The 27,815-nt window shown below is 35.2% G+C and overlaps 1 protein-coding gene across 1 annotated transcript; it reads right to left on the reverse strand.

The window, feature by feature from the left end:
• Positions 1–6,198: 6,198 nt before the first annotated feature.
• Positions 6,199–23,007, reverse strand: EIF5A2 (eukaryotic translation initiation factor 5A2). The gene is made up of 5 exons (XM_019735278.2): positions 22,851–23,007; positions 21,971–22,170; positions 21,313–21,417; positions 12,029–12,160; positions 6,199–11,514 (listed from the first exon to the last, which is right to left on the reverse strand). The coding sequence occupies exons 2-5, from the start codon at positions 22,133–22,135 to the stop codon at positions 11,455–11,457; spliced, it is 462 nt and encodes a 153-aa protein (XP_019590837.1). The 5' UTR covers positions 22,136–22,170; positions 22,851–23,007; the 3' UTR covers positions 6,199–11,454.
• Between the last annotated feature and the right edge of the window lie 4,808 nt (positions 23,008–27,815).

Below are 27,815 nucleotides of genomic sequence, written 5' to 3' on the forward strand. Positions count from 1 at the left end.
GTAAAAGAATTTTTTTGGGAGGCAGAATTGACAAGCCACCATGCTCATAGGAGTTTAGGGCTAGAAATAGCTGTTCAAATAGCGTGAAAAAGCTGCAATCTAAAAATGTAGTTTAAAGTGTGCTTGGATTGGTAGTGCCAGGCAGAAGCAAATGCAAATGCTCTCTGGAGAAATGCACTTTACGTCCAAGCACAAAGGATTCCTTGAGAGAAGCTTGCAGAAATGGAGCTGACAATTTTTTTAAAATCACTAAATAATACCAGTTCCTGTTGCCTTCTTTTTTCTCTTGAGCGGACAGTTCAGAAGTACATTCTACATCACTACATGGAAGATCCCGGTAGAATTAAGCCTCATTTGTCTCCAGCGCATTTCTTTTTGCTTTTGCTCCTTCCAGTTTCATACTTCCCTGTACTTTACTTCTGTTACCTGGGATCATTTCCCAAAATAAACCAATGCATGCAACCAATAGGCTAAGACACCAATTTTACACAAATGCTTTCAATCATCACCTTATTTTATGAGGCCAGCATACCTTTGATAGTAAAACTGGAAAAGGACATTTTAAGAAAGGAAAATTGTATTAGGTTGGTGCAAAAGTAATAGCGGTTTAAAAGGTTAAAAATAATTGCAAAAACCGCAATTTCTTTTGCATCAACCTAATAGTTCAATGTCATTCATGGAAAAACATATACATATATGTATGGTATAATTTTTTATATATATATGATCATCAATTATATATATCATATATATATTTTATGTTCACATATATATTCTTAGCAAACCATATCCATCAATATGCCATGCAGCAAGTTGGGTGATAATGTCATTATTTATAGTTGATATGTAATTGTATATGTACAAAATTTAAAAGAATCTACAGATAAATTATCAGAATATGTAAGTTTTTCAATATTGCTGGATACAAAGTTCATGTACAAAAATCAAATGCATATTTATAAACTAGCAATAAATTAAAGATAAAAGTTAAAGATGTTATTTTTAATGACATAAATATGTCAAATATCTAAGGGAAAAATAACAAAAGATGTGTAAGATCTTTATGCAGAACTATCAAATATAATTGAGAGAAATTTAAGAATAATAATAGTTAGAAACACATTCAACGTCCATGGATTGAAAGACCCCATATAATGATGCCAGTTCTCCCCAAACTGAATTATAGATTCAATGTGATCACAAACAACAGCTTAATAACCTCCCTTTCTCCCTCTTCCTTCCTTCCTTCCTTCCTTCCTTCCTTCCTTCCTTCCTTCCTTCCTTCCTTCCTTCCTTCCTTCCTTTTTTCAAACCAATTGGAAAATCTGTATGAAAACACAGATACCAGAATAGCCAGAATATACTGGAAGAAGGAAAAATAAAGTGGCAGGACTTGTTCTATAGATTGAGATTTATTTTAATGATACCATAATTAAGACAGTTGGATATTGTTTTAGGTTAGACATATAAACCAATAGAATAGACTAGAGAGCCCAGAAACAGACTCACACAGATGTGCTTTTTGCCATTTATGGCAAAACTGCACTTCAGAACAGTGGAGAAAAGACAGTTCTCAAAACCTTCATTATTTTTTTTAATTGAAAATATGCAAATCATTGTACACCTGCAGAAACATAAACCCTGTGGTCCACATAAAACTTTGAAATCCACACCAGTGTTTTGTACTGGAAAGACTACAAGTATTTTAATGAATGTAATATTCTAATAAACATTTATCCATGTAAGTACCAATGTGTATTTTGAACCTTGAAAAGATGCTATGACATTTAGTCAAACAAGGCTCCAAACAGAGTTCTTTGTCATGTTCCATTTGTATTTCATACATCTGCTCCTCGTACAGCTCTGTATCTGTCTTGGGTGTGTGCATTACACATAGTTTCTTACAGGATTAGATGGTGTACCTTATTCTTACAGTGTTCTCTTTTTGAAGATCTCAGCTCTATGAACATCACAAATGATCACACTGTAACAAAGAAAGTAGACAACATCTGCATCTCTGATATTTACTTATTAATTATGAAAACCCATCTTATTTGTTAGAAGCTGATTTAGAAAACAGGAATCTGTAAATTTCCCTTTACCCAACAAACTTTCTAGTCATCAGTGTTACTACCATTCAAGCATTGTAAAACAAACAAACAAACCAAAGATTGTGTACATGTAGTAAAAATACCGTTGGTATTTTTTATATTATTTCTTTCTTTCTTTCGGTGCCATGTACTACAAAGGGGAGCACGTCAAGCATCATGAAGCTTCGCACTACCCATCTCCAGAAAAATATACGTGAATGCTGTTGTAGCACAAACAGTCCCATGAAAGCAATCCACAGCTTTGACAAAAAGATGTGCTACAGCCTTCTGTGCGAACAACATTGAGGCAGCAAGGAAAGCTATTACTACTGAAGAATACTGCTTTTAACTCCTCTAACATAGGAATGTTCTTTGTTAGATACTTATAAATGAAAGTCAAGGGCACCAGGCAGAAGAAATAGGAACTGAAGTCACCTCTGCTTGCCCTTTCTTTACTAATTTGATTAGAGAGTATTAAAAACTATGATTAAAAAATGTATGCTTGCTTCAATGCACTTTTTCTCTCAGTGTGTAGGAAAACCTAACTTATTGTTTATTTTTATTATTTTTTTAACAAACAGTTTCAGGGTAAGATTTTCTTGGTATACAATGCCACAGGAGTTCTGAATAATTGATCAACCTTTAAAATGAGAAAAAGCATCTTTTTTCATTGCTTAATTTTATTACTTGTCATTTTTAGCTTAGTCATTTACTTTTTGGTGGGCATTTAGATTACTTCCGTTTTTTTCACTACTATAAGCAATGCTTTGAGGAACATTTTAAGTTAACAAAACGATTATATTATGTCAAAAGAAATGCTCGTGGGGCGGGCCCGGTGGCTCAGGCAGTTAGAGCTCCATGCTTCTTCTAACTCTGAAGGCTGCCAGTTCGATTCCCACATGGGACAGTGGGCTCTCAACCACAAGGTTGCCAATTCAATTCCTCGAGTCCTGCAAGGGATAGTGGGCTCTGCCCCCTGCAACTAAGATTGAACAGGGCACTTTGAGCTGAGCTGCCTCCCGGATGGCTCAGTTGGTTGGAACACGGGCTCTCAACCACAAGGTTGTGGGTTTCGACTCCCACGAGGGATGGTGGGCTGTGCCCACTGCAACTAGAAAACGGCAACTGGACCTAGAGCTGAGCTGCACCCTCCACAACTAAGAGTGAAAGGACAACTTGACTTGGAAAAAAGTCCTGGAAGTTCCCCAATAAAAGTCCTGTTCCCCTTCCCCAAACAAAATCTAAAAAAAAAAAAAGAAAAAAAAAAAGAAAAAGAAATGCTCATGAAAGGAAATATAAAGAAGCAAAGAAGCAATTGCATTAAAATACCTAAAATCCCCCTTGCTTAGAAGTTGTTCTTTAATGCTTTGGGGGCATGGATGTCTCTGAATGGATGTGTGTATATCCTTTAGATTACACAAGTAATTATATACATTTATAAAATTGAATGGTACTATACATACTTCTTTGAATTTAAAGAAACTTTATTTAGAAATTATTTCAAACTTACTGAGAATTATAACAATAGTTTAAAGAATACATACATACATATGAATACATAAAAATATGAATGAAGGATATATAGACATATATTTATATGTCTATATATCCTTTATCCAGATTTTTACCTATTAACATTTTGCTCCTTTATCGTTTGTTCTTTCTCTCTGTATCTATCTAATTCTATAAAACTTTTTATTTTGTCTGGATTTTCAGTTATAGTTGAAAACAAGTTACGGAGAAATTACTTAAGTTATCTCTTAAGACTTAGAGAGTTTGTTTTTATTTTGACCTCTGCTTCATCCGGAGTTTATTCTTGTGTGTAATTCATCTTCCTTTTATTTTCCCAGATTTATTTTTCCAATTGTCCCAGACCAATTTAATTAATCTTTTCCCAGTTATTTGCAATATTACCTTTATCATATACTAAATTTATATATGTATTTGGGCCTGTTACTGGACTTTCGGTTCCATTCCATTGGTCCTTCTATTCATTTGCCAGTACCTCACTCTTTTGAGAATAGAGGCTTTGTGGTATTAATTCCTGCTAATTCTAGGCCCCACTCATAGCTCTTTCTTTTCAGTGTTTTCATAGCTATTCTTGCATGTTTTTAGTTCCATATAAACTTCTTAGCAACTTGTTTAACTTCATAAAAAAGTTGTTGGTATTTTTATTGGGACTATCTTAAATTTATAAGTTAAATTAGGTTGAGCTATCATCTTAATGTTGAGCTGTCAGTCAAGTATTATATAATGAATGTCTTTCCATTTGTTTAAGTCAACTTTTTGTCTTTTGGGAGTGTTTTATACTTTTCTTCCTATAGATTTTTAATATTTCCTTGTAGGTTTCTTTATTATATTTTATCTTTTTGTTGCTACTGTAAATGAGGTTTTCCTTCCATCATGTCTTCAATTGGTTATTTTTGCATATAAAAACTATTTATTTTTGCACGTTAATCTTATATCCTGCTACCTTGATGAATAATTTTGTTTGAGTTAGCTTTATCATTATTTGGGATTTTCCAGCTATACTATCAGGTCACCTGAAAATAGAAACGTTTTATTTTTTTCTTATTTTTACAGTTCTAATGTGTTTGTTTTCTGTTGTCCAATAGTATTGGCTGCTACTTCCAGAATAATGTAATAGTGGTCAAGATAGTAAGCATTCTTGCCTAGTTCTTGACCTTACTGAGAATGCAGTTAAATCATCTAAGTTTTCAAATTTATTTGCATGTTTTATTATTTCTTCTGCATTATTAGTCTTTCCTCCTTGTCATTTTCTTATTTTTTATACTTGTGTTGTTTACTTTATGTGTGTTAGTAGTTTCTTTTGTTAATTTTTCAAAGAACCAGTTTTTTACATTTGCTATTTCCCTATTCACTTTCTGCTTTTGTATCATTTCTTTCCTTGTGCTCTTTTGGTTTATTTTGCTGTTATTTTTCTAGTTGTATGGTTTAGGAATTTCTCTTATGTTAATTCTTTCATTTTTATTGATATTGATGTTAAGGCTATGAATTTCCCTCTATGCTGCATTACAGCAATTGTGATATATGATGTTTTCATTATCATTATCTTTCAGGAATTCTTTAATTTCTGATTGTAGTTCTCCTTTCATCCTGGAATTATGTAATAGGTTATAAAATTTCTAGGTAGAAGGGTCTTTTTATTTTTAGTTTGTTTTCAATTTCACTTGAGATTGGTATTAGTGTTTTTAATATTTCTACTTTATAGAAATTAGTTTTCCTTGTGCCCTAAATATCTTTTTTCTGAGAGTCCCATTTGCCTTTGAAAGGAAGGTATTATTCTTTACTACCAGCATGTTATTGATATACATATATTCTCCAAAAGATTTACCTCATTGATTGTACAGCAATTAAAATGAACTAGAGTAACAATTTAAGTGAAACACACACACATAAAATGCGAACAAAAAGTGCAGACAAACTATCAGTGTTAGGTAGAAGAAAGTCAATTCTCCCAATTAGAATCTGTGTTGGGGATCTGATGGCAACTAAAGTTGCCAAGCATTTTTGGCCTTCCTAAACACTAGGACACAGTCATTATGAGGCTGGGAAGTGTCCAAAAATTATTTTGACTAGATTCAGAGATAGCTCTCAAATTGGACAATGGATTGATAATAAATTTGTAGGTGGGTCCTTTTGAAACAATACATACGCGGTGGTTGTAACTAATACACCACTTAATGTATTATGGGAATAGATGTTTTAAGTTCCCAGTGGAACACACACTTTAGACAGCCAAAATGGGTTCTCTTGCATTAATGTCTAGAAGGATGCACAGGAAGAGGATGAAGAAGGGAAAGTATTTTTACTCTTGTATCTGTAGAATATTAAATTATGTGACTATCTGACATATTTGAAAAGCTACTAAAATTTAAAAATAAAACAGCATTGGACCTAAATCTGGAACTAAAACTTAGAAATAAGCATTCCCAACCATAAAGCTAAGTCAACTCTGGTAAGGACCTAGAATATAAAAACACAATAAAAACAAATGTTACACTTTCTCTTAACAGTGATATACTTATAAATTCATATGACTTTCTAGTATGAAAATGTTTCTAGAAATGTATATATACAAGAATAGTGCAAGCTATTAAATTAACTTTATTTTTATCTAATATAACTGATGAAGTTAACAAATATATTTTAACATAACAAAAAGTTATAATTGATAAGTTTATCATTACATTTTAAAGGATGTTAACAATATCTTTAGTATAGCCAAAGACTTAACATTTGGATTTTATCCATTTTTGAAATGTAAAATGCACAATTATAATACCCATAATACATATCTTACAATTTTAACATTTTAGCTAAAATATGAGTCTCTGCAGGTAAAAGCAAGAGTTCTTCTACACCTAAGACAAATAAAATGTATTACTAATAAACTGCCATTGGATTAGACAACGCTGTTTCAACTATTTCTTGTTTGGAGAGGAGGACAAAAGTACATAATAGTATAGAACTAGTCATTTTCATTATTCTAGTTTAGAACTAGTAATTTGCATTACTTTGTAACGAGCACACGTGCTTATTTATATTAGATATTAACCACCATAAAGAATTCCTCTCAAGAAAGGTCACAACTATGACTTATGACAAGCTGTACAGTCATCACTGAATATAGTTTAGTGTCCAGAGCTTTTAAAAAGTACAATCCTGAACTAAGATAAACCTAAGTCTAGCAATACCAAGAAATAGTTTTAGGGATTTCACATAAATAAAAGAAATTATCTTTCAATTGTAAAATAGGTTTCAACCTGTACTAAGGAGAGAGGAATAGTGGTAGATGGTAAAGCTTGGCAGCAAGTATGTTTCTAGCAGGTAAAAGCCTGATATGCATTGCTATAAGACGCATCTTTCACATAAGGAAAACGTGCTAATTAAATGTATACAGCACTTTTCAGGCACTTGACTTCACTTGGTAGTTAAGCTGATGTTCAGATAGTTAATGGAAAAATATTAAATTATATAGTGACTTCAAGCCATGTACCCACAGAACATGTGTTCCATAAGTCAAATCCAAATGTTCCCTGCTAAAATCGAATAATGACATATAACCAATTCAGAAAAAACTAATTTAATTAAAGTTAATATATTGAATTCTCTTGATTTTAAGATTTTTCACAATAATTTTTTCTTAAGCCTTTGTTGCCTACTTGTCTGAATGCTAGGAGAAAGAAGGCTTGTAAACTGTGAAATATTATGCCTAAATGATATTAGAAAATTTTAAACTGTTTATCAGTTCAATATATTATACTATTTATGGAAATATGCCTATAGTTTGTTCTTACACTTCTTAAGAGCCATATTTTCTCATGGTAAATCTGTTCCTAGTTCATATTATAGAATTCAATATGTAAACATTTTAATGTACCCAAAAGAGCATTATGAATTTCGCTGTTGTCCCTAAATATGTTTGAGAACCACTACATCAATGTCTGGCTCTGAAACTATCTTTGGGGTCAATGCTAAAGGAATGCTTTCAGATATATCACTAAGGATAGGGTTTTAAGACTATCAAATTCTATTCTAAAATGAAAAAAATATGGCAAGATTCCAGTATAGGTGTTAACAATGTCCCAATTTTTCTCCAATACTTTCCATATAATTTAAGTATGTTGATATTAAGGATTTTTTATTTGTATGTATTATAATTTGGGAAAACTGCACTATACTTTCAGGCAGTTAGCTTTAAAATAACGAAACTTCAGATCTTTGCACAAGCAGCCCTGAGAACAATGCATTCAAATTACAGCTCAACTAGAAATAATCTAATTGAGAAACTTTAAAGTATAAAAACAAATTCTGGAAAAGTTGTAAACTAAAAAAAACGTTACCAACATTTGAGGCACTACCATACTACAGTACTTGTAAGAGTTAGAAGGACTTTGTAAAAAGAACATACAAAGCTGTGTGTGCACATGCACACACATTGTGCTATAAAGGAAAACAGTGTCCTCAAATTTTATAGCCTAAACATTTTATTGCAGCATCTCCTAGTAAAGATACCATGCTCTGGCTGTAGGAGAGTTTTGGTAATTGTTATAAAGCATTGGTATTGAATTTTATATTATCAATGGAAATAGAGTCAAGAGCTAGGTTAACAACAATTTCAAGTGACTGACAGCCCTTGGAGGGGAGCATGAAAGAAAACATAATTATGTTGCAAATGCTATGCAAATACTAAGTCAAAGTAGCAATGATTTGATCTATTTCAGAGGGTATACAATTTTGTAGCAAATAAAGTATAACAAGTCTTCACAGTAAAAATAAAGCATGTTATTCTAGAAAGAAACACATATTCCACTTGTTAATATAATATTGTGTATTAATTGGTGAAATGCCTACAGACAAAAGTGGTGTATCACTGTATACTCTATCAACATGACAATCTACATTCTATATACATGGTAACTTGTGATACTTAACATTTGCTAAAAACAAGTACAACAAATTCTAGGAATCAAATATTAACATTTCTGATGTCAAAAAAAAAAATGAAGTCACTTCTGTTTTACGTTAAAAATATGTTTCCCTGCTTCTTTTTAATACAATTTATAAAGCTTTACTAAATGAAATATTTTGTTCTAGAGAAACATGTACTGACTTATGTGAAAATAAACAAGCAGTCCCGTATCTTTAAAATCTACACTTATATTCCAGAAGAGTATTTACACTTTATTGTAGTACTTAAAATGAAATATTTATGCATAAATAGCTTTTGCCATTCAAGGTATGAAGACAGCAATGCATTATTATAATTTATATACACTTACCTCGCAATTGAAAATATATTTATGTGAATTTGATAGGTTAGGAAGAATAAGGGCATGCTGATCCAGAATTAATACTAAACCAGAATACTAGCATGGTTAACTGGAGTCATATGCATGACCAGCAAGCAGCACAGATTAACAACTTTCTGGAATTCCTGTGGGTAACAATGCCAACCAGTAGCAAGTAAGACACACATTATAAAGTAGTAAAAAAAACTGAAGTAGTATGTAGTAGACACTTAGATGGAATACTGGAAAGAATTTAGCCTAATTCCTAACTGTGCTTTAGATGGGCAAAAGCTAAAATGTTACACTAAAAATGATTAACTACAACCTCAATATTTCTTGTGCTTTAGAATTCTCCTTGCATTTCCTTAAAGAATGTTGCTTCTTCTCCAAATGCGTTTGCTGATGCTAAGATTTAAAAGTACGAGCAAATTAAGTAATTAAAACTTTGGGAACTTCAGTTCCTAATCCTATTTCCAGTCACTGATTAGATCAGTTACAGCATCATATATGTTCTCGTCCAGATGATAGGAATAAAGGTCTTGTATAAGTCAAGGCATGATGGGAGAGGTCTCATAATCAGTCTTGGAGAATGAAAGTATTACTGAAATAGTAACTGTTCTATGTTTCACACCAATATAATCGTTATTGAGTCAAAGGTCCTCATAAACCCTGTGACAATGTTTAGAATTCGGAAATAAGGTATATATGATCTAAAAGCCTAAATAGAAATGTAGGAAAGTCACCTAAAACACTTTTTAAAATAAATTAGTTTATAGAATTCTTTCCTAGTTATATTTCACTCAAGTAACTGAATTAAGTCACATGACAATCAGAAAAAATACATATATGTACTTCTTAAGTTAAATAATGATTATCACATAAAGTAACTTTTCTTCCATAATTAACTTTCATTTCACTTTAGAAAAAAATGTACATAAATTTAACAAATGTTACACATCAATTTGAAGAATTTCTAGATTTTGTCTGCCAAATACTCTGATGTCAAAAAAGTCTATTTACAAATGGTTGGAAAGGAGCAACTACTGTAAATATCAACATTTATCAACATAATTTATCAATATAATTGATAGAAGAATTTAGCAAAATAATTGATAAAAGCACTGCATAATATCCCATAAAGCAGGTCACTCCTTTAGAGGGAGAGAACACAAAGTTAAAAGCAAAAGTACAACTAGAAAAAAACTTTCTATTTTTATGCTGATTACAAAGGTCTCAAATAAAAACCTATAGCTTTAGCCAACACCCTTTGCCACTGTCCCTTGTGTCCACTTTACAGTATAACTTGCTAATAGTCACCCAACAGTTTAATGCCTCTGTCAACCATAAGCAGATAGGAAAATCACCATACTAAGTCTGACAATTAAGTTCGCAAACTTCATGCAATGATGTTGCTAACTTTTTTTATCAGAGGGATTATTCATTATGAATTTGTACTAACTGGACAAACAGTTATCCAAGTTTACTATTTGGAAGTGTTGAAAAGGCTGCATGAAAAAGTCAGATGACCTGAACTTTTTGCCAACAATTTATGGCTCTTGCATCATGACAACGCACCAGCTCACACGGCACTGTCTGTGAGGGAGTTTTTAGCCAGTAAACAAATAACTGAACTGGAACACCCACCCTACTCACCTGATCTGGCCCCAATGACTTCTTTCTTTACCGGAAGATAAAGGAAACATTGAAAGGGAGACATTTTGATGACATTCAGGACATCAAGGGTCCTGAATGTCAGCTCTGATGACCTATGATGACAGCTCTGATGGCCATTCCAGAAAAAGAGTTCCAAAATTGCTTTGAAGGGTGGACTAGGCACTGGTGTCAGTGCATAGCTTCCCAAGGGGAGTACTTCGAAGGTGACCATAGTGATATTCAGCAATGAGGTATGTAGCACTTTTTCTAGGATGAGTTCACGAACTTAATTGTCACACCTTGTGTATAAGGTTATATTAAGTCGGCCAGCGATTTGGCAAAGAGTATGACCAACCTAATACAGGTGGCTACACAAAACTGACACTTTTTGATAACATTTTTAAGTATCTGTGCTTGCCACACACAGGCTGAAACTGTGAAAGCTCCAATCCATAATCTACTTACTCTATGACATTAAATCTGAAATTAACACAGAGCAATTCAACTTAAATGTGGTACTTCAATACCACTAGATGCTACATTGTTTGATTTTAAACCCTGGTTTATTTATCATTTAATTCATTCTAGAATGATTTGCTCAGACAAATCATATCTGCTGAAGCTACCTTGTCTGTTTCTTAGACTCACATACTGAAAAACACAGGAATGTTATAGGGAAAACAGCTACAAAATTTAAAAAAAAAATGAATTATACATCTTGATTATTTTTTTAAATTACCAACTGCCTGCAAAACGAACTCAGCACAATTTGAAAACAAATAAAAAATAAATGAGGTTGCTTATGAAGGCCATAGCTTTGGTGACAACTTAGAACCAAACTTTAGATCTGCAGTTGATCCAGACCTAAATGGTTTGCTCATGCTTGGTGTTCCCATCTATTTGCAGGGCTTTATGGCTACAGCATATTCTTCACTCATTGCACACATGACAGAAACCTAGAAGGGAAAAATGCAAGCAAAAGATATTCAGATATGCATGTATTTAATTCATTATATATTGTATATTTGTGGATATTTTATACATATTGACTTTGGAAAGAGGTATTCCAAGACCAAATAATCTAGTTTCCTAAAGTGAAATTTCTCAAATTGTAGTTTTCAAGACAACTTCAGGAAACAGGCAGAATAAGGGCTATAAATGTTTCAATACTTATTAGGTGTTATGTACTCATATTCCCATAGCATCATTTTTCGTACTCAGAAGAGTAGCTCAGATATTGATCTTCAAAACACCTTTGAGGCTAATTGTGTCTATGTAGCAAAAAATGAACTTTTATAATTTCTTTAGTGATGGGTCTCTAAGGATATTATAGGAAAACTGCCTTATGGAGATCCTTTTCAGAATTTCAGGAGTATTAAGAGCTACACTTCATATATAGTATTTTATGTAACTAGTTTAAGCCAAATTTTTATAAAATAGTTTTAAAAAAATCTTCCCATAGGTCTTTACCTGTACATCTTCACCTGCATTGTATTTTCCTTCTATTTCTTTGCCTAGTTCACCTTCTGGCAGCTTAAGATCCTCACGAACTTCACCAGTTTCTGTCAGCAGGGAAAGGTAACCATCCTGAATGCATATCAGCTATTAAAAGAAATTACATCATTTGCATTGATTAGATTATACCCATTACTTTGTAATACTTACATAGTTAAATTGAAATATACATTCATTAATATAAGTACACGGTAATACATTAATATATTATTGGTGCTTAAAAATGCTAGACATACAAAAGTATAAAATATATATAGACTAAAAGCATAAGTTCATTCTGCCCTGCATCTCTCCTCCCCCAAGTCTCTGCATTATTCAAGTTTTGGCTTCTTTATAGTGTATCCTGAAGCATTTACATTTATGTACAAAATACAAATATAGTTATTTAAAAAAATAGTGTAAGTATTTTTCAGCAAGTTTTCACTTAATAACATGTCTTAGAAATCTTTCCAAATTGGAAAATATGGACCAACTTTTGTCTCTTTCACCACTTTACAATTACATAGACACACTGTAATTGATTTAACCATTTTCCAATTAATGGGCATAAAGGTTATTTTCAATTTTTCATGATTGCAAACAATGATTTATAATTTCATTATGAACAAAGTAGAAACTTTTTAGTCTCCAACTTACTGCTAACAGCACTAGATTTTTTAAAAAAGACAAACACTAGCTTGCTGATGACAAAATGAAACAAATCCAGTCATCAACCTAATTTACAAAAGGCACAGTTCTGATAGAATTGAATTTTTGTTATAGGCATGAGGAAACAGGCAGGCCGCATTCATGTATTCTAAAAGCATGTATACCATCAGTGTTCCTAGAGTTCTAACAGGTTTTACAGAAGGCAATCATCCAGGATACCAGATGTTAACACTGACATACACAAAAGGGGTCAAAGACATGGTCCTGGAACCCCTTTAACCATATGATACAACACAGGCACACCGCAGGGGCGAGTTTCAGATCTCTCCTCTACGGCACTGCCAAATCTGGCTATGGCTTTCCACAGGAACCCCAACTACCACAGATTTCAGTTTTGTGCACGTCTAAAATCTCAAAAACAAACAAAAAAATTACCCTACAAAGCAACCACACTTTTAATTAACCTTTATGTCCCTTAAATGTTTGTGAGGTTGTTGGGAGAGGAGTGAGGAGCAAGGAGGTTGATGCAGTAGTATAATTTTTAAATGATTAACTACAGGCTCACACGGCAGATTTTTCTGATTTTGGCTCTTTTACCAGAAGTGAAACTTGTCTATTTCAAGGTCCCCAGTGCCATTGGTGACTGAAACATAGAAGCCAAATAGTAATACTGGTATTTTGATATTTATTTATATAATGATGGTACTTTTTAAAAAAAATTTTTATTGGGGAATATCGGGGAACAGTGTGTTTTTCCAGGACTCATCAGCTCCAAGTCTTTGTCCTTCAATCTAGTTGTGGAGGGCGCAGCTCACTGGTCCACCTGGGAATCGAACTGGCAACCCTGCTGCTAGGAGCTCGCACTTGAACCAACTGATCTATCCAGCTGCCGTGGTACTTTGTTTTTTGAGTTAAGAGTTTATAAAATAAACTCTGGGATGAAATATAAAGCATTTCAAATATAAAAATGTATAGATATAGTATAAAACATCTTGTAAAAATGTATTTATGTATGTTAAACATCTTATTAAAATAAATTGCTTTATGAAATAAAATTAAAATTTTCAAAAATGAAACTAAACATAGAAAACAAAATTAAATGACGAAAGTGAATTATTTGATCTTTCTTGAATTATTTAAAAATTTTCAGATATACAGAAAAATTAAAAAATAATGCAATGAAATCCCCTATCTTTTACCTAGATTCATTCATTGTTAACATTTAACCACATGTGCTATGCATATTTTTCTCTCTGTATATATGGGCTATATAAAATACGTATCACACACATTTTTATTCTTTTATTTTTACTGAACCATTTGAGAGTAAGTTTCATACATCATGACTCTAGCAACAAATACTTCAGTGTATTTTTCCTAAGAACAAGGACTTACTCTTATATAACCAGTATATTTTTCAAAAATCAGGAAATTCAATATGGCTACAGTATTTTTCAATATGTAAATTTGCCAGTTGTCCCAATATTGTCTTTGAAAGCAATGTTTTCATCCCACCTCCAGAAACACACCTTGTATGTATTTCTTTGGCTGTCATGTCAGTTTAGTCTCTTAAATCGAACAGTTCCTCACCCTTTGTCTTTCATAACATTGACATTTTTGAAGAGCACAGGTTCACTTTATTACAGAATGCTCCTCATTTTGGGTTTGTCTAATTGCTTCCTTATTATTTTTGGGGGGGACACTACATAAGTGATCAGAGTATCATATCAAGAGACAAATTATGTCAATTTGTGCTATGATTTGTGATATTAACTTTGATCACTTGGCTAAGGGAGTGTCTGCCAGATTTTTCCACTCTTAAAGGTATACCATTATCCCTTTTGTAATTAAAAATAAATAAATAAATGAAAGCGAACGGCATTATTGCTGAGTATTAAGCATATTTTTTGTGCAATTTTTTTTCATCTTTTCTCAAAGCCCTGACTAAAGAGTTAGAAGGAGAGCATGGTGAGGAGACAGTTATAAGTCAATTTTAAGTATTTCCTTCCTTCATCTTTAAACACATCTACTCATTTGATAACTTTAAGATGCTTTCGAATAATTTTTTTCCTTTTCTTGTAGAGAGAATATGTAATCATTTGTTATTAGCAAGCAGGGCGATGGGAGAGGGCAGGGTCAGAAAACTTGTAACAAAGGTGTTAGGCATGCAGTGGTGTATTATGCTGCTGACTGACAAATGAAATTTATTATACCCCCAAAATACTGGTATCAGAATGTGGTATCTATTATTTCCTACTAAAAGCATCCAATGTATGGTGTTATTTCTCCCATAGGTACTATTTCTCTCCATAGGCACTATTTCTCTCCATAGGCCTCTTTGGAAAAATGAATAATTCCAGGTCCAGAGTAGGAAGTATACAAGATGAACCTGGAGCCAGCTGTTGCACTAGAAAGCATGGTGCAATCAAAGACCACTAGGCCCATACTAAAGATAATCTGGAGCTAACCTGAATAAGATCCCCCAGCCAAAGATAGGACGATTTGACAATCGATAAGTATAATAACTACAATGGATTGAAATGCAAATATGGTTAAAGTTCATAGTGGAAAAAAACATTTGATTGGTCATCTTCAGTGAATACTAGGGAACCAACTCATTTTGAAAACTGGTAATGAAAGGGAAAGAATCAAGTATTTATACTGCTTTTACTGTTATACATTGTACTACACGGTAAACAAACAAAAAATGATGAAGGGAAGTTTCTCTTCATAGAAGTGTTCTGGCTAACAAAAAGGAATGACAGATTATTTTGTCTCCCTAATGAATTAATGGGTTGAAGCAATTATCACGTATCTAATAACATCACAAAAAGAGAAACAATCAGACTTATTTACCTGATGGTTGCATAAAACATCAACTATGGAGTAGTTTGTATTAAAGAAAGAAAAGGAAAAAAATAAAAATCTAAACTATATTTGATTAAGCCTCTACATCCAATTATCAATTTTCAGGATATATATGGGACAGAGGAATATGTTAAACAACAAGGAAATGCAATTACCAAAATACGGATTGTGGAAAGTCTACAGAATAAATGATATAGTTTCTTTATCAAAAAAGTGAAGAGGGAGAGGTGGAGGGAAGAGAGAGAAGAAGAGAACTCCAGCACGAGACAGGAGAACCTACAGATTAAAATAAATTTGAGATGCACCAACCAATTTCAATGTGTGGATTTTATTTAGGTCCTGATTTAGACGAACTATAAAACAAAAACAATAGCTATCACATCCAAACAGCAAAAAAAACAAAACAAAATAGGAAATGTAGATATTGATTGGCTATATTTAAAGTTCTTATCCTTTAGAAATGTATAACAAAGTATTTTCAGATGAAATGATAAACGATATAATATCTGATATTAGCTTCAAAATAATCAAGAGGTAGAGGGTAATGGAACTAAAGATAGGTGGTGGGGTAGAGATGAAATAAGACTGGCTATGTGTTGATAATTACTGAAGCTGAATGATGGGTATATGTGGGTCATTACATTTTAAAATTTTCCACAATAAAAAGTGAAAAAGAAAAATGTTTTGGTATGTCAGAATTCTAGAAAAAGCACTGTAGCTACTAAATGGTTGGAGCCCCAGGGAGCTGAAGAAGCAAAGCATGAACTACAAGGAAGGATGTGGGGAGGGTAATGACCACAAATTCTGTCCATGATGTGGTCAGAGTAAGAAAGAACATTGAAAAGGAGGAATTATGGAGAAACTTTTTTTTTTTTTGCCTGTATTTCTATTATTGGTCTATACCAGAAAGCTGGAGAAGGCATATCATCACTCTAGGTGCCTTCTCAGCCCTAATTTCTGACTTTAATTTCATTCCTCAAGCTATTTCAAACTATCAGACTTGTAAGGCCCTCTTCCTTTCTTTCTTCCTTTTCCTCTTCCCCCAGGCTGTCAGGCTACTTCTTTGGAGCTGCTGGTCCGTGGTACAGACCTGATGCTTCATCATCGTTATTATAAAAGCTAAGCAAATAACACTATGGTCAACTGGCGCCATCTTCTGACCCACCAAGCCATGAAGTTGGGTATGCACAGCCGCACTCCATCATCAAGTGGAAGTAGCATATATGAGATCAACTTGAGCAGGTCCTAAAGGCACAAACAAGTTGTATGAGAAGTAGCTCAGACTGAGAAAGCACCTTTTTCTGCTACACCAACAACTTCTCCCTCAATTTATACCAATGGCTTTATAGGAAGTGCCCCTATGACCTGCTGACTGAAAAAAGAGAAAAAATCCGAATACTTCCTAGATGGTTATGCATGGTCTGATGAAACTTCAGAGGTGGCCCTGAAAGACAGTGGAGGTAAGAACTTCATGCAATAGATGTAAAAGAGAGAACCAGAGGTTTGGATTTACACTGATTATGGGCAATGCCTAAGAGTTTGGGTGGAAGGTCAAGGTCACTGAAAGAACAATACAGAAAAATTGGTGACAATTATGTAGGTGTGGGGAAGTGGTATGTGGAAGGACTTCTCCAAATAATGTGCCCATATGAATGCTTTCTAGAGGGGTTCTGCTACAGAGAAGGCAGATAATTAGGTGGACAAGATGATTGTGTGAATATCTTTCAGCTTCTTTTTGTAGTCTTCCCAGTCCTTGCTCAATTGGCCTATGAAGAAAGCGGCCATGGTGGCATGGGCTCAGTGACACAGACTTTCTCTCACCAAAGCTGATTTGACTAAAGCCACTACTGAGTACCTCACAGCAGAGACCGATACAAAGTCCTTGATATGGCACCATTCCCCAGAGGTTAAAGTCGGCCACCTGGTAACACTGTATCCCTTCCATCATGGAAGAGGCAGCAGCAATTTATACTCAATGCATTAGATTCTTTCTAAAAAAAAAAAAATTTTAACATTGGAAAGAAATTTTAATGTTTTCTTTTTTTTTTAAATTAAAGCTTATTGGGGTGACAATTGTTAGTGAAATTACATAGATTTCAGGTGTACAATTCTGTAATACATTATCTATATCTCACATAGCGTGTTCACCACCCTGCATTAGATTTCTTACTCTACAGATGGATTTGTCTCCCCAGCCTGCAGTGCTTCTGCTAAAAGCTCATCTGTGGATTTATAGAATGCCACATTCCTGTCAGTATTGCACATGGGATCATTTCTGAGTAAAACCCTCATTTGACAGGCAAAATCAAAAGGTAACAGGACCATGCTCAGAGAATTCACGGGTCCATGCACTCCATCATTCTAAAACAGCTTGCCTGTGTGGATTGGCCTATTGAAGGTGTCATTTCTGCCACCTGCTGGCTGATAGTCTGTGGGCCTAGCTGCTGCTCTATAGTTTGCAATATATTTCAGTACATGGTACTATTACTCCCATAGGTAGAATATATACACCTAGGAAACAGAGGTTGTGGCTCTTCTCACCATTACCCTTACTGGCACTAGAGCAAAATAGTTGCTTCTTGTCACTACAATACCTTCTGGTTTAGAAATGTGTTACTCCCAAAGAAAGACTTCTACCAGGGAACAAACATTCCACAGAACAGGTGAAAATTATAAAAAGACTTTAACCCCAAGGAACTGATAGCATCATTATCTTCTTTGTTGCTGTTCTTTTTTAAAGTTACAACAACAAAGTTTAACTCACATATTCCAATATCCAAAAGGCATACCACTTATTTGAAGAATATACTAGGATTTCATATTCATAGGTTTGGCAATTCACCAATAATCCAAAGGTCCACAATATATCGGGGGTGCCAATAAAATGTATACAAGTAGATACTGGTCAACGTTGCTCAAGCAGTAGTTCGCCGTAATCAGAAGTGTCTGGACGCTGATGGGTACCACTTTGAGCACCTCTTACAATTGCAAAAGCTAAACGTGACTTGTAATCACCTTTTGTTATCAGTATATATTATTACAATTTTAATACTTTTTTCCTTTCTTAAAATGTATATACATTTTTTCTGCACCCTCTGTATTCTTAAACATATCCCGTAGTTATTAGCTTTCCTTCTGAAATATGGTTTTCAAATGACAGGTAAAACTTTAATAAATGCCAAAATAAGAGTTTCTATATTTAAAAATTTGGGGATTCCCGAGTAACTGGATATATTTGCATTTTATACCACCACTGAGGCCCAGAGAACCATAACTACTTTTGGGAGGAGTAATGGAAATTAGCAATTCTAATCCTAGCTACATCATCTGGAAGTCAGGAGACAATTTTTCTTTTATTCTGAACTTATTTTAAAATATACAAAATTGAAATTGCAAATATTCCTAAACAAAGATTTACTTTTTAATTTACACAAACATATATGTGTATGTGTGTGTGTGTGTGTGTGTGTATGTATATTCATTTTAGCTGACTGCCAAACTGGCACTTGAAATACTGAAAAAAGCAAATACAAAGGACTTCATGTTGCCAAATAATAAGAAAAGTAGGAATTTAATCAAGGCACTTGGCTAGGTGAGTGAAGACAACCATAGCACAATAAATATAACTGGAAAGGCTCACAGAGCTAATTATTTTAAATGAGCAGATGTGAGTATTCTACGGTGACTTGATAATGAAGGGATGTGATCACTGAGTATTTACTATGTAAGGCCCTGTTCTAAGTATTAACTAATTAAACCTCACAATGATGCCATGAGTTGTTTATGATTCTTATCCCCATTTTATAAATAAGGAAAGGAACGCAAGAGGTTAAGTAACTTGCCAACCGAGGTCACACAGATAAAGCCGAAGCAAGAATGTGGACCCAGACTGCCTGGTTTGAGTCACTCTTTCACCCACTCTGCAGTACAAACTATACACCACAGGCTGGGACTGGAGGGAAGCAAGTGAAGCACTTGCCTCGGGTGTAAAATTTAAGGTGGCACCAAAAAGAACCATCAGTGATCAGATAAATATTTTAATGAAATACTTTTTAAAAATAGAATTAGGATAAAAATTCCATAATGAATAAAATATCAAAATTTTAAAGAAAGACAGAATCACAATTATTGATTTTTCCTTTTGCCTTAGGCTCCTACATAGCTTGGCATTGTTTCTGGTCCTATCTTTATTTAAAATTTTGTACTCTAGTTTAGGGGGCTCCCTAACCTATACCCCTCACCCTAGTCCGGGCCCTGCTACATCCCAAAACAAAACCCAAATCAAATTTTTCCTTTACGTTAACTCTTGAGCTCTAATCAATGATTGGCTAAATTGATCACAGTAGTAATTATCTGAACTACTGATACCATCTTTCTGAAACACCCAAAGGCAAAAGCATTCTATGTTGAATGCATATTAATGAATATTATGAATACTGAATATTCAAAGCATTCATGTTAAGGATGAAAACACAAATTCATTTGAGGCAAAAGGAAATTCTATGCTTTTATCTCTCTTTTGGAGATGGAAAGAGTGAGGCTCAGAGAGGTTGTGTAATTTATCTAAGAACATTCAGCTAGAAAATAGAACTGGATCCAAACCCAGACCTGCTTGACTAAAAAAAAACTATTATTATACTAAGAAAATTCAAATTTCTACGAAGACTCCGATGCAACCTAGAAAATATTTATGATAAATGGGAAAGTGAAAATATAAAACTGCTTATTAGATTAAAACCATGTAAAAATATGTTTACATGTGGACAAAGAGTAAAAGGAAATCATTGGGTAATTACAGTTGATGGTAACATTCTTTAAAAATTATACAGTACAATAAAAGGTATAAAAGGAAATCAATTTAACTGGATAAAACAAATCTGTCACACTCACATTTTTCACTATGCAAAAAGAACAGAAAGGAGTTCCATATATGGTATGCTAGATATAGAAATTGAAGACTTTCAAAAAAAGACTTTAATTATGATTAATCTGAGCTCCCACATCCTATGAGGTCAATGGTTTGGTTACTATCAATACTCCAAACAACAAAATGCTATCATTAAACATGACCTACCCAAATGTATAATTGGAACGAAAATTTGAAGTTTATACCTATAATTTAACAAAAGGTCACAGCATGGTCACTGAATATAAATAAAACAATTACACAGTTTTTGTATTTTCTTCACCATATTCAATGACCATGTATTTTATCCTTTATATTTAAGGCTTTTAACTTATTTCCCTATTTAAGAAGACCAAAATCTGACTCATATTCATTAATACACAAAGTTGGTTGGTGGAACATGAATTCCAATAATTTCTTAATTTCTTGAAAGTCTTAGGTCTGACAAATGAAAAGAAATAAAACATCTAGGAAGGAGTTATCTAAAATTGAAATATTTTACAACAAAGACGGTAGTGATCTTATTAGCACTAAACTTGTTCAGTCACAACATACAGTTACTTGGTTTGTGAAACAATAAGAAGTGTTCAACTTTTTAAAAATGCAAGAATGTTTTTAAAAATAGCAAACTAGAATAATCCTAAATAAGGTACAAGAGTTGAATACAACTATTTCTCCAATTTCTAAGATAAGTGGCTACTAATAATCGGTTAGAAAAGTCTACAAAACTACCACGGCCTTTCGTTAAATTACAATTGATAATAGAATGTATTCACACCTTTAAGAAACAAGCATTCTAAAGGAAATTAGTACTTACTTGATAATCATTTCGCTTAATATTTGGAACATCCATGTTGTGAGTAGAAGGACAAATATCTTCATATTTTTTGCCGGTGAAAATATCAATTCCAACAAGGTGAACCTAACAAAGAAGGGAGAACAGGAAACCTGTTTAATCTTTGCCAAGTATATCACTCATTACATACACAGGAGCACAATACCAATGCTGATTATAGCAGATTATTTCTCCTTTCAAGGTCATCTAATTTTACTTTCTTAAAAAAATGTCGCGGTCATAAAATTGAGAAGCAGTGAACAACTAAATGGTATCATGACATATCAAGACTCAAATCCTATATAGTGCAGTAATTCAATTATAAGAGTGCACAAGAAAAATGAACTTAGGTTCCTCGGAATTATGTTAGAACTGGGTTTCTCATCTGTAAACTGAACAGATCTTCTGACTCACTGGGATTCAGGAAAGTTTCAGTTCCCAATTAATGAAACATTATAAGAGCTCAAGAAGGAAATGCTACCTTTCAGTATTCAAAACGATAGCTGAACACCCAGTAATAGTGGGAAGAAAAAAAAAAACGTGCTTATTACAAAGTTCTAAGTACAGAAATCTCATGTTCTGTAATGTAATACAAATGATCAAAATCTCAACGTAAAGACAGACCTGGAAGGGAACTTACCTTGGCATGACCGTGTTTTCCAGTTTTGGAAGTTGACATCTCCACTATTTTGCATGGTCGTCCTTTGAGCACCACGAAGCCGTTTTTGCGCAGGGCCGAGCACTGCATAGGGTAAGTGCTGGAAGCCCCAGCATCTCCAGTAGTGAAATCAATTTCATCCGCCATGGTGGGCTGGGGAGATGGTAGCTTTTCGGAGGGAACTACGCAAAAAGTTTGTTTGCTTTTTAACAATGGGCAATCAGGTAACGAAAAATCTCATTTCGGACAGGTTACGTGCCAAGCATCGTGGATCCATTATTTTTGCATCTATAGAAGACCCACCCAAGAACAGTGGGCGCTTTCTAACTCTTGGCCTCCACAAACTTTTCCATCCATTGGTGGGAAGGTGGGGAAGGAAGTCGCAGACAGCGAGCTGGGGGGTGGAGGATACCCGCCCAGGGGGCTCACCAGGCTGGGAGCAGCAAATCCCGGCCCCCATCGTCCCACCGCAGGCGGAGCCGGCGACCTTTCCGCACAGCGCCGCACCGCCCGGCCCTCCGCCGCCGCCCTGATCCCCACTGCGGGGACCCAGCCCAGGCCGCACGTCCGCGCGAAGGATGGGGATAACATGACCAGGCCAGCAGCACCTGGCCCTCGCGCATCTGGCGCGCACTCCGGTCCCCGGCTGCGGCGTGGTATCCCCGGCCTCTCAGGCGCCCCCTTGTCCTGCAGGCATCCTCGGCCCGGCTCGGCCCCGCACGGGCCTGAGCCCTGGCGAGTGCCGCGCTCGCCTCCGTTCTCCCATCCAGCCTTCCTCTTTCCCTCGTTAGGACTCCCGTCGCCTTTCCCGGCCCTGCCTCGCTCGGGTCCCAACGCCACCACTTTTCCCCCATGTCTTTACCTTTCAGCAAAGAAAGAGCTGCTTTCGCCTGCGCACCCGCGCCGGTCCCCTACAGCGGCGGCGGCGGCAGCGGCAGCGGTGGCGGCCGCGGTAGTTCCAAGAGACAGGGCGGGGCCGCCACACTTTCCACACCCCGGCCTCCCCGCCCTTTCCCGCCCCCACCTCAGCCCCATTTCCGGGATAGGTCCGGCGCGTCACAGGCACCACCCTTCCAGGCTACCATTGGCTACAAGCTTCCTGAGGCCCCGCCTAGTCACGTGAAGAGCGTCCTGGCTACCCCACGTGCTGCGGATTAGTGCACTTCCGGCGCGTGAAGTGCATTTTCTGGAGGCGGATTGCTGAGGGTAAACTCGCTGGCAAAGAAACTTGCTGCCGCAAACTTTTAGGTTCGTTGTGTTCAAGTTTCAGTGGAAGTTTATGGGAATCGGGCCACGCGCATGGTGGCCCCTGCCCTCAGGTGCGTGCCAGTGTCACTTGTAGGTTGTCAAAACTCGAGAGGCAAGAGATCTCAATGGATGCCGGTGTGGCTGTGGAGGAAACATTGGGCTCCAACTTGTGGCCCATTTTGCAGCCCTCCTTGGTAGTCAAACCCAGCTTGTTCCTCCAGGAAGAGCCCAAGTGCGGTATTTTATTACCCAGATGCACACTGCATGCTCTGCAGAGAACCCCAGCCACCCATTATGACTCATGACAGCAACTGCCCCTGGGTGCCCTGCCCACTCCCATGGGTGGGAACTCGTGAGACATTCTTGAACTGAACTAAAAAGCAGTGGTGAAATGACCTAACTCACTTCTCCCTGCGGAAGCTGTTAGGGAGATGTGGAGGCAAGTGGATGTCTAACTCGTACCACAGTGTCCAATCCAGGAAGGTGTTCTGCCAAACTCAGCTCTTTCTTCCTGGCGTGGCATTCTATCGAGTTAGAGGTATGTCCATCCTCCTTAGAATGGTTGGGTTATCTGTAGCCGGTAGAGACTTGTATAGGGTTAAGGACCAAAGTTTTTTTAAAAAAAGATGTGAGCCCTTTTTCATGGTTTCATTTCACAACCCACCACATTTTCCTACCTTGGAGAGGTGACTTCCACACCCCAGTTTATGTGGCCCTGTGATTTCATATTGCTGTCTCATGAACAGCATTATTTTTCACATTCCTATGTGGCTCTACAGTTACACAGATATTTCACACATGCTGTGTAACTTAACCTTTGCAATAAGCAGGTGAACTCCCATAAACAACTCAGCCTCTAACTAATAGAAAGAGCCAGATTAGAATCCCAGTTCATGAGCCCACTCTGCTTTTCCTTACATCACCTAACCTTTCCTGCCTTATTATTAAAGTGTTTGCTAATATTTAAAGAGTATTTATGTAAGCAGGTAATGAATTAATTGTTTTACGTGCATTATTTAATCTTGGCTGTTACTCTCTTTCAACCTCAAGTTTATTAAGTTATTTATACAAAGTAAAAGTTACCGGTTTTAGTTATATGAGTATTGTAGAACATAGACATTTGTGTAAATACCACTATAATCAAGATATAGACTATTTCCTCATTCTAAAAGTTTTCTCCTGCCCTCTTCTGGTCAGTTCCCTTCCCCACATGCAGCCCGTGGCAATCATTAACAACAATTTTATTTAAATTGTTAAAAGGGCAGAGAAAAGTTAAGTAATTTGCTCCAAATCACACAGCTAGCAAGTCAGAAGGCCTACATTGAACTCTAGCCAGTTTGGCTCCACAATCACTGCTTTAACTACCATCATATTCATCATAGTGAATTCACATAAGATTTGGATTTGGAATCAAAATGATCCACCTTCATTCATTCAATAAATACAGCTGAGGCTAGTGATGTCACCGGAACACTAAATCATTACTTCTAGGAGAAGTGCAAAGTTAGGTTCTTGTAAGCCTCTGGTCACAACATTTTCATCAACTGACCAATATATTATCTTGTATTATATGTGTTTATTTAATCTATATTGATTCATTAACATTTAACTCACAGCCAACAACACTACAATTCATGTCCAAAGGAGGCTTATCTAACACATGTATTTTCTCTGTAAGGCACATCACAGCCTTCTCATGCTTAAAAACACTAGACAGCACTTCAGCACTATGCTCGGGGTCATTTTAAACAGTCAAGTCACCAACAAAAGTCAAAAAAATGTGAAAAAGTGGCACTGATAGACTGAAAAAAAAAACCACGTTTACCATTTGACAGTTGAAAATAGAAGGCAGAGCACGGCCTTGTTTGACTTTAGTCAGGAAAATATGTGTTGAATTACTCAAATCTTCCACTGTTCTGTGCATGTCCACAAATGATTGTGAAAGCATCTCACGTATTGATTTTGGGGTTATAGGTAAATTTATCAAATAGGGAAATTCATAAATATGGGACCCACAAATAACGAGAATTGACTGTTTTTATTGTAGCACCCTTTGTGCTGAAATTATCACGTTGACCAAGACATCCTCTTGTTTTTTAGGTACTTGAAGTCTAGTGCAGGATACAAGCTAGCATTTTAGCAGCTATAATACATGCTACTAAAGAAATAACTGTAGGATGCTGAAAAAGGGGGCTCCTTCTCATCTAGTCTAGGTTTTGTTCAATTGAAGTATGATGCAAGCCACATATAATTTGAGTTTTCTTGTAGCCACATTAAAATGTAAAAAGAGATGAAATTAATTTCAATAATATATTTTAAAATTTAACCGAGTACATGTAAAATAGTATTTCGCATGTAGCCAATATAACAATTATTAATAAGATTATTTTATACTAAATCTTCAAAGCCTGGTGTAGAGTACATCTCAATTCAGATTAGCCACATTTTAAGGGTTTGGTGACTATGTGTGACTGGTGGCTATCATATTGGGCATCACAGGTCTATAAGATCTTGAGACTGCCTCTCTGGGACTGATATCTTAATTTGACATCTGAAAAATAAGGAGTAGTAAACAATGAATAGGGGTTTGGAAAAGGCATTTTAGGTAGAGAGATTAGGGGTACAAAAAACCTATAAGTGACAGAATTGTGGCATCATTCTGGACCACCACTGTTTTAATGTGACTGATAAAGTAGTAAAAAGAGATGGGTGAATCTGGATTTTCTCTCAAGGGCAATATAAACCGTATCTATAAACCGTTTATAGAAGAAAATGACAAGGATGTATTTTTTTTAATTTAGAAAGACCATTCTGATCATGATATGGAGAATTTTTTAGGGGGAGAGAATATTGGAAATAGGAAACCAATTAGGAAGAAATAGTTAATGTTGGTGAACAAAGGTAGTGACTGTGAGAACATAGAGAAGACAGATTCAAGAGAATTACAAGGGAAGGTGGAAAGAATGTCCTAAGTAATGTTGGAAGTCGAAATGAGAAGGGAGACACCTGGTGTGAAGAAGAGGAAAGCATCAAATTAATTACTGGGAGAATCGTGGTACCATTCATTGAGATAGAAAATATAAGAGAAAAAGCAAGTTTCCATGGCAAGATGAGTTCACTTTTGGCCAAATCGAGTTTAAGATTCTTGTGGGAGAGAGAGATATCTTAAATAGAGAAAGACAGTTGTGAATCATCAGTATATAGACAATGGTTAAAGCAAAAGCAAGAGACTCTCTTCAGCTTTAAGGACACACACAGACTGAAAGTAACAGGATGAAAAAAGACAATCCATGCAAATGGAAACCAAAAGAAAGCTAGGATAGCTATACATTATCAGCCAAAATATACTTTTATACAAAGACTATAATAAGAGACAAAGAAAGTCATATAATGATATAGGGGTCAATCCAACAAATGGATATAACATTTATAAATAGTTATGTACCTAATATAGGAGCACCTAAATATATAAAGCAAATATTAATAGACGTAAATGATACCACAAAAATGCAAAAGATCAGAAGAGACTTTCTGAACAATTATATGCCAGCCAACTGGGCAACCTGAAGAAATGGATAAGTTGATAGAAATATACAACTTACCAAGACTGAATCATGAACAGAAAAATCTAAACAGACTTATTACTACTAAGCTGACTGAATCAGTACTCAAAACATCCCAACAAAGAAAACTTGACTTCACTAGTGAATTCTACCAAACATTTAAATAATTAATACCAGTTCTTCTCAAACTTTCCCCCAAAATCAAAGAGGAAAGATCATTTCTAACTTATATTATGAGAACAGCATTACCCTGATGCTAGATATCAAACATGGACACTACAAAAAAAAAAAAAGAAAATTACAGGTCAGTATCTCTGATGAACATAGATGCAAAAATCTTCAACAAAATATTAGCAAACCAAATTCAATAGTACATGAAAAAGATCGTATGCCGTCATGGAGTGGAATTTATTCCAGGAAATGCAAGGATGGTTCAATATCTGCAAATCAATCACTGTGATACACCACTTTAACAATGAATGATAAAAATTATATGATCATCTCAATAGATACAGAAAAAGCATTTGACAAAGTTCAACATACATCCATGATAAAAAAAAAAAAAACACAACTCTCAATAAACTGTGTATAGAGGCACTATAAACAAATTGTGTATAGAAGGCCTCAATATAATAAATGCCCTATATAACAAGCCCACAGTTAACTTCATACTCAATAGAGGAAAGCTGCAAGATTTTCCTCTAAGATCAGGAATAAGATAAGGATGTCTACTCTGACTGCTTTTATTCAGTATAGTCTTGGAGGTACTAACCAGAGAAATTAGGCAAGAAAAAGAAATAACAGCACCCAAATTGGAAAGGAAGAAGTAAAATTGTCTCTATTTGCAGATGACATTATATTACATATAGAAACCCTAAAGACTCCACCAAAAAATCTGTTAGACTTCATCAATGAATTTAGTGAAGTTGCAAGATATATCAATATACGAAAATAGTTTTGTTTCTATACATTAACAATGATGAATCAGAAAGAAAAACTTAGAAAACAATCTTATT

Source organism: Rhinolophus sinicus, linkage group LG01 (assembly GCF_036562045.2).
Source record: "Rhinolophus sinicus isolate RSC01 linkage group LG01, ASM3656204v1, whole genome shotgun sequence".
NCBI classification, from domain to species: Eukaryota; Metazoa; Chordata; class Mammalia; order Chiroptera; family Rhinolophidae; genus Rhinolophus; species Rhinolophus sinicus.

Bases quoted from the DNA above. Each gene is read 5' to 3' on its own strand.
- EIF5A2 (XM_019735278.2), bottom strand. From the start codon at position 22,135: ATGGCGGATGAAATTGATTTCACTACTGGAGATGCTGGGGCTTCCAGC. The intron at 21,418-21,970 runs GTAAGTTCCCTT...CTTCTTTGTTAG, and splicing joins GAAAACACGGTCATGCCAAG to GTTCACCTTGTTGGAATTGA. The intron at 11,515-12,028 runs GTAAAGACCTAT...TTTCCCTTCTAG, and splicing joins ATGCAGGTGAAGATGTACAG to GTTTCTGTCATGTGTGCAAT.